This window comes from Apodemus sylvaticus, chromosome 17 (assembly GCF_947179515.1).
Source record: "Apodemus sylvaticus chromosome 17, mApoSyl1.1, whole genome shotgun sequence".
Classification (NCBI taxonomy): Eukaryota; Metazoa; Chordata; class Mammalia; order Rodentia; family Muridae; genus Apodemus; species Apodemus sylvaticus.
In genome coordinates, this window is record NC_067488.1 from 67,905,413 (window position 1) to 67,917,585 (window position 12,173).

Here is a 12,173-nt window from a genome sequence, read left to right on the forward strand (position 1 = left end):
AAGGGAGGAGAAGCAACCCATTGAAACCACTCTGGCCTTTGGAGAAAAAGCTTCCCCAACAAATCAAGTCTTCTCAAAGAGGACATGGAATGTAGAAAAGCGCTCTTTTTTATTTAAATATCCTAAATATGTCACGAAGGAACATACACTGCACTTTAATGGTAAAAAGATACAAGTTTATAACATCTTATAAAAACTACATTAAAAGTGATCTTGTCCATTTGATAGTTCCCTCCCCCATAGCAAAATAAGTATATTTAAAAAAAAATGGAGCACGGTAGGAGGGGAGTGGAAGATAAGAGCCCAGGGCCACAGCAGGGGCAAAAGGAACCCGGGGAAGGCTCAAAGTGTGGACATCCACTCCTCTAACCCTCTACATCAAGCCATGAAGTACAATCAGTAGCTAAATGATGACAAGAGGCTTCTGGGGACCACAGAAAGGGCAGGCACCGGCAAGGGCAGGGTGGGATGGCCTGGTGCAGGAGCCCCCCCCCCCCAACTGGTATTACTCTCCCCGCCAACCCCACATCCACATTCTGATGTCTGAGCACCCACCTTCTCATTTCCCCTTCTACACACCTGAGACATCTGTCCAGTGCTAACAACCCACCCCAGCAGAGGGGGGCATCAGGCCCAGGAGCCTTTGCAGCTGTCTGTGCATTCCCTGGGGTAGAGATGTGGTTCCTGGGCCCTTGGCTGCTGTATTACTCTCCACCCCAGAGCCTGTCTGTCCTTACCCACAGCCAGCTTCTGAGCTTCTTACACCTGGCCTTGGCAGCGTGGCTCTGGTTGGGCCATCTGTACACATCCAGTTCTATCTCGGTTCTCTCAGCTTCTACCTAGGCAGGAAGCCTCGGTCTGCAGGGCCTGCTCTGACCCAGTACACACATTCATATGTACAGAGGTAATGGGTCCTTCTTCCAACTCTCAGGACAAATGCATCATCTTCAAGTGGCAGGGAGGGATCCCACTTCCAAAAGCATTTCTGGGAGGGTATCTTTCTCAACATATCCTCTTTCCCAGAGTTGAATGACAGAAAAATTCCAGCCTAGCAGAACCCTCGAGCAGTGAAGGGTCTGTGTTATGTGCACATGGATGCCCAGGGGCCACATAGTGGATGAAGGTCTGAGGTGCAGGCTCTATAGCATGTCAGTGGGACAGCAGGAAGATAGACCACTCGGCAGTGCACACTCCTCAGACCTCCACTTAGGTGCTATCAGAGGACAGCTGAAGGCTGAGACATCCTCCCTTCTTCCCTTAAGTACCTCTGCCCTGAAGTGGTGGACCATCCCTCAATAATACACTGGAAGAGCTGCCTGGCTCTCATCTGCAAGTCAAGAACTTCTTCCTGGAGGCTGCCATCTCAGATTCCTACCCGGCTACAGCTGTGTGCTCAGGTGTACCCAGTGATCACACCTGAAGTAGGCCTCAGGGGTCGGGTAGTGCCCAATGAAACCCCAAAATCTCCCTACGAATCCTTTCTATAGCAGGACGAGAGTTATTTCACTTTAGGAAACACATGTTCAGAAGCCCTGGCTTAGAAACACTCTAACCAGTACACTGTTAAATCACCCTTCTGGAACAAGCCCCTCTGTTCCCTCGCTCTCAGCGAGCTCTGGGAGGCGGATGTCCTTCAGGTCTGGGTTGGGAAGGCTGTCCTATGCTTTCTGTCCTCAAAGTTGGTGGCCGAATAAATCTCGGTCAATATTTCTCATCCCTTCCAAGCAAAGAAACACAGGCACTCACAAATCAGACACACACACAAATCCAATCCATTTTCCAGGGGTAGACAAGATGGAGGTGTTGGAATAGAGTTAAGGTGAAGAATAAAACAGACATTAAGTGTCTTCCATCAACCCTTCCTCTGAAGAACCCTCCTCCACCACTCTACTGGGATGCCTATCAGGAGGGAGCCAAGGTCAGTTCTCTGAGACTGAAGACCAGACCAGACCAGAGCTCCATCTCCTCTACTTGAATAGGCAGAGGATTCTGACAGGAAGAGGGCTCTATCACACAAGTCACATAAGGACTGTCAATTTTGTTCTCACAATTGTTAGCAAAACTTTGGACTATCCTTGTTCTGAGAGGGCACAGAAGGACAGCCCATGCTGACACCCACAATTCCCTGCTCAACTCTGCCTGGATTCTGGAGTCAAGGACAAGCGAGGTAGCCACAAACCACAACCAAGACCAAGTGCCCAGAGGGAAGGGCTGCGTGGGCCACGCCACCCAAGCCTCCTCCACAAGGCACTTGAGCTGACCCATCAGGTCCCATGGCTACACAAACCACAGGAACACCCGTGACACAACACTGCTCTTCTTGAGATGAGGAAAGGTGTGCCTACTCTTCTTGTCCAGCCCACTGTCCTTCCCAGTTTCTCCTGTTGTCTTCACAGTGTGTAAGAAGTCCAAGGACGCCCAGCTGCCAGCCCCGTCCTGTTTGCTTTCAAAGAGGAAGTAAGGGCTGTGGAACACCAAGGGACTATGGTGACAGAAATGACTGGACCAGCCACAGTCCTGGCTGTGCTTCAGGATCTTCCTCTCCACATTTCCTGTATCCCTGGTTTACCTGCTGAAATTGCTTTTGGATAAACAAAAACAAGAGCAGAACAAATACCTCTCCCTTGTTCTTTCCATTTTAGCTGCCAGTTCCAGTCCAAGGTTGTGGGAACATTTCAGTCTTGGTCCTGCACCTCTGAGTCCCCACCTCACCTCAGCTGAGGTTTGGGGACCAGCTCCCTTGCCCAGGAATGCTGCAGGAGTCCCAGGATACTCGTGGTCTCAGGCGAGTTACAGAGCTGAGGCTCTGGAGCTGGGGTCCTCTGATGCTCTTCTGCTCACCTGGGACCAGTCCTCTAGGAAGGGGGACAGGTTCAGAGGAAGCGGTGGTGAGACCGTCGGAGCACGGGGCCATGCTCTTCTGGAGACTCTCCTCAGCACTCCCACCACCTAGGGCCCCTCGTGCCTATAGAGAAAACTGCCCATCAGAAGTCTTGGACTGGCATCCTTGGCACATCCGTTTGTGTCTGAGTAATCGGTCTGTCCGAGAAAAACACTGTAGAGAGAGAGAGGATTAAGTCACTAAGAGAAACTCAAGTCTCCTGTTAGTAAATTCCTTCCTCGAGGAGGAGGCATACACTGTGTTCTTGTCCTCTAGCATCTACACGGCAGAAGCATGCAGTGGGTAGGAAAGCTTGTTTTGCTAGGCATACCTGTAATTCCAGAACTCAGGATGCAGAGATAGGTGTGTAACTGTGAGTTTGAAACTAGCCTGGTCTATATAATGAGTTGCCAGGGATAGTTAGAGAGACTCTGTCTCAAATAAACAAACAAACAGAACTAAATTCAGGATCAAGAGGCTGGGGCTGCAGCTCAGGTGGTAGACTATTTGCTCAGTACACATGAAGGTCTAGACTTGAGCCCCCAAACTCTATAAACTGAGCATGGTGGTTTAATCACCTTTAATCTGAACACCTGGGAACTGAAGGCAGGAAAAGCAGAAGTTCAAGGTCATCCTTGGCTACCTGGCAGGCTGGAAGCCAGTGTGGACTACTTAAGACCCTGACTTAAAAAACGGGAAGGAGGGAGGATGATGAGGTGGCTCAGTAGGTCAAGCCACATGTTGCCCAGCCTGATGATCTGAGTTTGATCCCTAAAAGCAACATAAGGAGAGAAGATTTCCAAAAGCTGTCCTATGACCTCCATATTTGTGCCACACTATGTATACATAATAATAACATCAATATCATCATCACCACCATCACCATCAGGAGCTGCCACTGCTGGTGCTGGAGTCAGAGGGCTTGGCCTTCAAATGCTGGTTGTATCACTTACTCATGTGACACGAGGCAAATTACCTAACAGTCCTAAACCTGTCTATTCTCCTGAGGGAACAGGTGAAAAGCACCCAACATAGTGTAGCTGCTTCACTCAAGATCAACCTCAGGAGGACATGCTTGGATGGCACTCACCCCTGACAGCCTCTCATCACAGACTTATCTTTTTGTTTTTTTGTTTGCCATCCCCCTAACCCCACCCCAGACAGGGTTTCTCTGTGTAGCCCTGGCTGTCCTAGAACTCACTTTTGTAGACCAGGCTGGCCTCAACTCAGAAGTCTGCCTGCCTCTGCCTCCCAAGTGCTGGGATTAAAGGCGTGCGCCACCACTGCCCGGCCACAGACTTATCTTATGGCATGAACAGGACAGTGTGGAAAACTGGAAGGAGGAGACATCCCTCATGTTTCTGTGAGAACGTATTTGCTAGTTAATCTAGGCTGGCCCAGAACTTGTGGCCCAGAACTTTTGTTGCTGTTGTTTTGTTTTATTTGCAAACCACTGTGTCTTTGTATAGCTCTGGCAGTCCTGGAACTCACTCTGTAGACCAGGCCTCACTCTGCCTCCTGAGTGTTGGGATTATAGCATGTGCTACCAAACTTGGCTCCTTCATGGCATTTCATTCATCTTGGCACTGTGACGAGCTCACACAGCCCAGGCTGGCCTCAGATTTTCTATGGACAGGAGAGGATGTCTGTGGGATGCTGGGTTATGGCCTCAGTGTCATTAGGAGCAGCAGCAGCTCCCGTCCAGCACACTGAAGAATTAGAAAGGCTGAGCAGAGCATGCAGGAGAGGCAGTTACCACCACCTGTCATCAGCTGTCCTTGTTTGCCTTGGTCCAGTCCCTACCCTCTCAGATCAGACACCAGACCCCACAGCAAAGATCACATCTCTTCCTCCAAGGTGCAGGAGCTTTGCAGTTGGACTAAATTTAAACTCTTATCTGCTATGTCTTAGGGAAGTTAACGTTCCTCAACTTCAATTTCCCCATAGTGTGAAACGAGGGTGGCCCAGCCACCCTTCTAAAGAGACAGACAACATGAGATTAAAACAGCAGGTGGGTGGTGGTGCATGCTGTTACTCCCGGCACACGGGAGACAGAAGCAGATGGATCTCTGAGTTCAAGGCCAGCCTGGTCTACAGAGTGAGTTCCAGGACCGCCAGAGCTATACAAAAAGACACAGTAGTCTGCAAACAAAACAAAGAACAACAGCAACAAAAAACAGAAAAACCCCACTGTATCCAGCACTCCTTGAATTCTATGTCAAAATTGTTCTCACAGTGCCTGACATTGAATAGGTACTCAAGATATGATATTATCAGGCAGATCTCTGTTGAGTTTGAGGCCAGCCTGGTCTATATAGTGAGTTCCAGACAGCCAGAGCTACATAGGGTCTTGGGGAAAAACAAAAAATCCAACCAAACCAAACCTCAAATAAATGACATTATTATGATTCATTTTTTTTAGATAGGGTTTCTTGGTGTGGCTCTGCCTCTGCCTCCCACGTACTGGGATTAAAGGCATGTGCCACCATTGCCCCACTATTATGATATTCTAATAAGCATTCCCCATGATGAGTTCTGTAAGGCCAGAGCCGTGTCTCTTCCTGAGGTGCTAACTCTGTACTGAGGAGGCCCCTCTGTCAGCCAGGAAGGGGGCTGGTCCTATTGTTCCAGGGAGAGGACAGAGAGAGCTTACCTGATGACATCGTTCACACTGGTAAGGCTTTTCGCCACTGTGTACCCGCTTGTGGCGTTCGAGATGGTACTTCTGGATGAAACGCATATCACAGACATCACACTCAAACGGTTTCTCACCTGGTCCAGGGGCAAAAAGAAGTGAGCACCAAGAGAAAAGACAGCGGGGACTACACATTCCAGCTGTTGTTCAGACACCCAGTAGCCATAAACACATAAAACTACTGGCCTCAGTGACACCAAACAGAGCCACGCACCGCTCTGCCTCCACGACTAGTACTCTCAGGGAAAGCAAAGCCAGCAGGACAAGCTTCAGACTCTTCTCCCATCTGAACTCCAGTGTGAACAGAGCAGAGACTCACCAGTGTGGATAAGAACGTGCTGAACACAGCAGACTCACCAGTGTGGATAAGGACGTGCCTCTTGAGGTGGTAACTGCTCCGAAAGGCTCCAAAGCAGTGTTCACAAATAAAATTTTTGGGAATCTTTACTTGAAAAGAGCCATTTTGTTCCACTACCACCACCTGGGGGCAACAATCAGGCATGTCATGTGGGTGTCTCTGTCCTCTTCCCAGAGACATTTCTACTCTGGGACCAATTACAGCTGCCGGACTGAGAACCTGAGAACCGTTTTGATACTGTGAAAGGTAGTGCTGTCACCTGTCACACCCCTTGAGTTAAGAGCTAGCTGTGAAGGGAGGAGGATGGGGTGGATGAAGCAGCTGTCTTGTCACAGTCAACAAACACAGTGTGAGTGAGCTGGGGTTCGCCTCCCCTGCTACGCAAGCACAAGCCATACTTCCCACCTGTACTAAGAACACTCAGCAAGGGTGGACGGCAACGGTCAGAGAGGCCTCGGATGCAATCAGGGCATGAACTCACCAGGGAAGACTGTAAGTCACAGTCTTAAGATGACCCCATTACCAAACTGCACGAGTTTGGGGCTTCCCCATTACCTGCCTTTTTAACAGTCTTTTTTGAATGAGAGGCCTCAGCCAAGCTGTCATCATCTTTGCGGTTGCGGGATTTATCACTGTCTTTTCGGTGGCTCTTTGAAGACAAATCAAATCTAGGCTTACAGTCCATCTGGGAATATAAAATGTGAAACCAAATACAGTCTTTTGATGAACAGTTTGCAGAGGAGATAAACCACCTGCTTCCTCTCCACACATCAACTTCCTCTTTCCCTCTCCTGGTCTAATAAGAGTCTGCAGGTACCACAAGAACCTTCCTCGGCTCTCCAGACACCCGTACTCCTTCCTTCCCAGTTGGATCCCAGGTCCCCACTTCCCTAAACAGAAGAAGCAAGGCAAAGCCGGAGGAGCCACAGCTTGGTGCCTCCAGGCAGAGAGCTGGGGCCACCCGACCCCCGAGCACCACAGGGACTCAAGTGCTGTACCTGACTTGAGCACCTCAGCACATCAGGGCTACCTGCCCGCTCGCCATTTTCGGCCTGCTTGCTGGCAATCTGGCTCAGCATCATCTTCTTGTTGGCTGCAGTGGGAACCAAACTCACACCTGCTAGGCCTTCACAAGCCAGAAGACTTGCCTAAGTTGAAAGGAGATGAGGTGTCAGGCAGGGCAGGGCAGAGACAGGCTGCCATCCTCAACAGACCTACATCTATGCCCAGCAACAACTCGCTTCTCTCCAGGGAACGACTCCCTAACAGACACGCCTTGCTTCCTTCAAGTCCTTTCTAACTGTCTCACCAGGAGCTACTCCCCTCTTTGCACCCCTTAGGCAATGAAGCACAGATCAAGTTAATGAAGCAGCATCAACCCTTGTGGTTACTGTACCAAATAGCATGTGAGGTTAGATATTACCTAAGGTATTTCTGAGCTTTAACTGTAGGTAGGTATGATGGACGTCTGTCTGACTGTGTCTGACCCACCGAGATCAGAGATTCCTAGGGCAATGTCTTCCTTCCGAACTTTTATTTTTATTACTTCTACCTATTTATTTTGTGGGTATGCCTGCGTGTCAGGGTCATGGGGAGGTCCAAGGACCACTTGAGGCGTCAGTTCCATCATTCCACCATGTGACTTCTGATAATTCCTGTTGTCAGGTTGACAATACGATGCTTCATCTGTTAAACCATCTTGCTGACCTCCTCTTCTGTTTAAGATTTATTTTTATTATTTTGTGTGTGTGTGTGTGCATGCGTGCGCATGCCACATGTGGGCAAGGTGCCCAAGGAGACTAGAGGAGGGCATCAGATCCCCTGGAGCTGAAGTTAGTTAGCTGTGAGGGAATGATATGTGGTCCTCTGGAAGTGCTAACTAAACAGTGAGTGCCGGGCCCAGCAAAGCTGGGACGCGAAGCCCTCTTCGGACAGGTAGGCCTTGCTGGCACCAACTACATTTGCTATCAGGCTCTTTCTCACTTTAGATTTTAAATTCCCTAAGGGCTGTAACTTACAGCAAACAAAACCTCCAGATTCTGGAGTTGAATGTACAGTTTCTTTTGACCACTTTGGCTATTTTTAGTTTTTTTAAGACAGGGTTTCTCTGTGTAGTTCTGGCTGTCCTGAAACTCACTCTATAGACCAGGCTGGCCTCAAACTCAAGAAATCCACCTGCCCTTGGCTCCTGAGTGCTGGGATTAGTATGTGACACCACACTTGGCTTCCCCCACCCCTTTAGGCCATTTCTACATGTGCACTAAATAAAGTTAACAGTTAATTCATCAGGAGTGCCTTAAGAAATAACTACCTTGTACAACCCACAGCCCTCCAACTGACTCTACTGAGCTGGCACTCCCGAGTATATATTTCCTCTTACTCAGGAAAGTCTTTTAAAGAAATAGTTGGTAAACAAACTCCCAGATTAATAAAAGTATTTTCTTTTGGATGATCAGTGTGCCTTGGGATCCCTTCTCTCACTTCCATGAGAAGTTAAAAATCTTAGTTTGGCTGTTTGGGCTGTGCAATTCTGGGCAACTCTCTCTACCTTTGAAGCCTTGCTCCCCTCAAATGTGAAATGCCTGTCAGAGTGCCTACCTTCACAGGGCCAAGGAGAACGAGAGAGGGATGTAAAATGCTTAGTGCCAAGCACAAAGTCAATGCTTGGGAGAAGCAACCTTTTCAGAACAGTGAGCACAATGCGATGGAGTAAGCTGCGAACAGACAAAGGAAGAAATCCAGAGGCATGCTGCAGCACTTGGAAGAAAGCCAATCCCACTACAATCGGGCTGCCATCCTGGTGAGACTGGTAGAGGTTTCCTCAAAGAAAGCTCAGAAGAGCACACGGCTCTTCATTCAGAAGGCTAGAGCAGTCCCTTGGTCCCCTCATCCTTCCAATTCATCTGCCACTTCATAAAGACCGCTATCTTCTGAGTGACATTACTTTGATGCTTAACGTTCTTGGAGGAATCCCCACTCCCTGGATAATAATGTCTAATTCCTCAGGAAAGCACAAGAAGCCCTAGAGCCGCACTCTGCTGACTTCTCCAGAAAACACCTCCCTCTTTCCTTACCTACCCTCTCTCTCTAATGATCCCCCATTTTTAGTCCTTTGCTCCTTAACCAAACCACCAGTGGTGCCCCAACCCTCTAAGCCTTTGCCCACATATTCCCTCTGTCTGAACGCCCTTCTCTGTTTATTTATCTAGCAGAATCCTATGCTACCTCTAAGCTTTTCTTTTTCCCATCCAGGCTGAAGTACCACCACTCAGTAACAATCCTTCTATCACTGAGAACTCCTTTAGTCAACAGATTCAGAGTCTCTAGTACCAAGCCAGCTATCAAGCAGGGCACCGTGAATATAAAAGTAATATAAATAACAGACTGTCTTTCCATCATCCCTTCCCCTCCCCCCAACTAGCCTGGAAGCTTACTGGGGACAAGGACAATCTTATTCATCTTTGTATTCCAAGCACAATGCCTTGCATGTAACAGGAGCTCAATAAAATTCCTGTTGGAAAAAAAAAACAAATGAAGCATTCACCAGACTATTCACTCCCTTATGCCCGAGTACTTCACGTACCAAAAGTACACCGGGTACAAGGTGCTTTGCCAATGGCCCATCAGTGCCTGTGACGTGGTATATAGCCTACCTCCTTCATTTGACTGGAAGCTCCCTGAAGGCAGGGGCTGTGGCCTGTCTCCTTTCCTTCCTCTAGATCTCCCCCTGGTGCTTAATACAGAGCTCGGCTCACTGGGGACGGTCAATACTGTTGACTAAGGCAGAATTCAAGAGTGACACTGCAAACAGGCTTCCCAGTGAATGGTCTTGGAGGAGGACGCTAGAGCTTTTTACCTGAGCCATGCTGACTCCTCACTTAATGAACCCAAAAAGTTCAGAAGTTCTTTATCCAGTTTTTCTTAAGACACTTGTCGTTTGAAGAACCGTCACCAAATCACAGTAATGGTTCCTTCCTGTTCTTTCAGTTCGGTTGCCATATTGAACTGCTTGTCTTCTCAAAGAACTTAGTGTCCTCCAAAAGGAAAACAGGTGTCCCAAGAATCTGCAGTCTCTTTCTGACTTCTGCCTCTTGTTGGAAGATATGAGAGTCTACCAGTCTTGGTTTCCAAGTTGAATTCTCTTGGTGAAGCTCTAGGTCTGTTCCAGAAACCTGAAACCAGAAAGGGAGACGAGGCCCTTAGGTGCAACATCCTCAGGCCATACAACTCTCTCAACTTATTTTGCTGAGCGTTCTTAAGTTCTAAAGGAGGACATGAGTCAAGAGCTTTCTTTCTAGGTCAGTAAAAAATATTGGCCTCCTGGGCCGAACAGAGCAGCCAACCGGAGCAAAAGCAAGTTGGGCCTCCTATAGAGAGGATCTGCCAACGGAGTAAGTGCTGGGATTTGCCATCTTCGGAACGGAAGAAGGGGGCGGAGGCCCTTTGGGGCTTTTGTGCGGAGTGGGCCGGTCTGCAAAGCTGGCACTCCAAAGACCAGGAGGGCAGAACCGTGGTGGAAGGAAGCTCGGCGGTCTCCGCTGAACGGCGGGGTGGCTGGCAGTGCCCGCACGTGAGCGTCCGCCCGAAGGTGCGTAAATTCGCCGCGGAGGTGGAGGTCGGGCGTGTGCGCTCTGCAGGCAGCCGCAGCGCGCGGACCCGGAGCGCGGCCCGGGAGCGCCGAGCCGCGCGCGACTTGCGTGCTCGCGCCCGCGAACGTGCCGCCCCCTCCCCCGGCGGGCTCCCCCTCTCCCGGAGGGGGGGGCGGGGCGGCGACGGCCCTCCCTCTCGCGCCCCCTCCCTCCGCCGCGCGCCCCTCCTCCGCTGCGCTCCCCTCCCCCTTCGCGCGCGGCGCCCCACGGCCTGCGAGCTGCTGAGGCGCTGCTGTCCGCCCGCCCGCTCGCCCGCTGGACGCTGCCTCCCCGCGGCGCGCGCCTACCTGCCCGGCGCGGTCTCCCGCCGTCTCCTCCGCCGCGCGGCGCCCCCTCCAGGCCCCAGGCGCCCCGTGCCAAGCCCGCGGCCGCCGCTGCCCGCGCCGGGACCGAGGCAAGTTTACAAACACCAACCCGGGGCCCGTTTCCCCGGAAGCACTTCTCCCTCCCCCTCGCCCTCTTTGCCAAGCGGCCACATCCACTTCCGGGCTCGGGAGCCCGGACAGGAGGGGGCCTCCGAAAAGGGGTGAGGCTGGGGACGCGCGGAGAGCTGCAGCTGGCGAGTGGGAGGGGGACGGCCGGGAGGACCGGAGGAGGGTGGTGCGAAGTGCGGCGCGTGCGCCGTGGCGCTCGCACGCGTCCCGGTCGCCATCTTGACTGAGGGCAGCACCCCCCAGGTTCGCCTGGAACCTTTAGGTACTGAGTGTTCTTTGAGAAAGTTCGCCAGGTGGGCTGGTTGATTCTCGCAGAAACTCCGTCTCCCTCCAGACGCCCCAGATAGAAGCTGGAACAGTTCGTACCCCTGATCTTTTTCTTTAAGCTTGGTCAGGTTTGTCTTTCCGGGCGCAGATCTGCAGACTGAGGTCAGCCGGGAGGAGAGTTAAACCATTGCGCAGTCCTGCGGTGCACACTAAACCACAATCTGCATATGAGTCTCAAGAGACTTCCCTCAATACCCAAGGCAAACGTGCTCCAGCCCCGCAGTCTTGACCTAACTAAACTGGGCTTCCTTTCAAGAAAAGGCCTTTTTCCCTTCAGTGGACTAGTCTTGTTGGCGATTTGGAAGTGCATGTTGTGTTGTCCTCAGGGCCAGGCTGTGTTTGGAAAATTGAGCCCATCCTCGAATACTAACCCCGTGTCACCCCCCTTTAGCATTAGAGAGGAATCCTGCTAAAAGATGGGTTATTCTAAGTGCACGCTTGGCAGAAGGAAACGTGAATTCCATTTAAGTCCCAGATTCTATTCTAACTGCTGTCTGGTGACTTTAAGAGACTGTAAGGCACTATCCAAAAATACATAAGGATTCCTAACCACAGACCTGCACATTTTACACCACTAAAGTAAGTTCTATTTCTCTTATACGATCATTCTGAAACCGACATAGAATAGAAATGTCACCAGGGATGTTTTTAAAACAGATTAGGGACCTGAAGAGATGACCCAGCTGTTAAGAGTGCTTGCTGGAAAATCTTGAGGACCAGAGTTTGGATACTGTTATCCAGGTAACAAGCCTGCTAATGGGAATATTCACGTAAACCCAACTCTGATGAAGGTGGAGACTGGAGGATCCCCTGGAATTGCTAGATTCCA

At 50.5% G+C, this 12,173-nt stretch overlaps 2 protein-coding genes across 8 annotated transcripts in view; one reads left to right on the forward strand and one right to left on the reverse strand.

Moving 5' to 3' along the window:
- Positions 1–90: 90 nt before the first annotated feature.
- Positions 91–10,954, reverse strand: Znf740 (zinc finger protein 740). 5 transcript variants are annotated; one of them, XM_052161410.1, is made up of 9 exons: positions 10,871–10,954; positions 9,588–10,106; positions 9,369–9,445; positions 8,533–8,648; positions 6,933–7,082; positions 6,494–6,619; positions 5,934–6,057; positions 5,535–5,653; positions 91–3,055 (listed from the first exon to the last, which is right to left on the reverse strand). In XM_052161410.1, the coding sequence occupies exons 5-9, from the start codon at positions 7,014–7,016 to the stop codon at positions 2,966–2,968; spliced, it is 543 nt and encodes a 180-aa protein (XP_052017370.1). In that variant the 5' UTR covers positions 7,017–7,082; positions 8,533–8,648; positions 9,369–9,445; positions 9,588–10,106; positions 10,871–10,954; the 3' UTR covers positions 91–2,965. The 5 variants fall into 5 exon arrangements, with proteins under 5 accessions (XP_052017370.1, XP_052017371.1, XP_052017369.1 ...); XM_052161411.1 differs by lacking the exon at positions 8,533–8,648 and having other exon boundaries at positions 9,791–10,106; XM_052161409.1 differs by lacking the exon at positions 8,533–8,648.
- The window catches only part of Csad (cysteine sulfinic acid decarboxylase), a 28,487-nt gene continuing 26,697 nt past the window's right edge, over positions 10,384–12,173 (forward strand). Inside the window, exon 1 of one of the 3 annotated variants that reach the window (XM_052161405.1) lies at positions 10,384–10,522. The gene's annotated coding sequence lies outside the window, so the exon portion shown is untranslated. Of the gene's footprint in view, positions 10,523–10,911; positions 10,978–12,173 lie in introns of those variants that run through there. The other 2 variants (XM_052161403.1, XM_052161406.1) reach the window with 2 other exon arrangements.

Coding starts and splice junctions, on each gene's coding strand:
- Znf740 (XM_052161408.1), bottom strand. Junction 6,620..6,932: donor TGCTGAGGTGCTCAAGTCAG/GTACAGCACTTG, acceptor TTATATTCCCAG/ATGGACTGTAAGCCTAGATT. Junction 6,058..6,493: donor CAAAAAAGACTGTTAAAAAG/GCAGGTAATGGG, acceptor TGTTGCCCCCAG/GTGGTGGTAGTGGAACAAAA.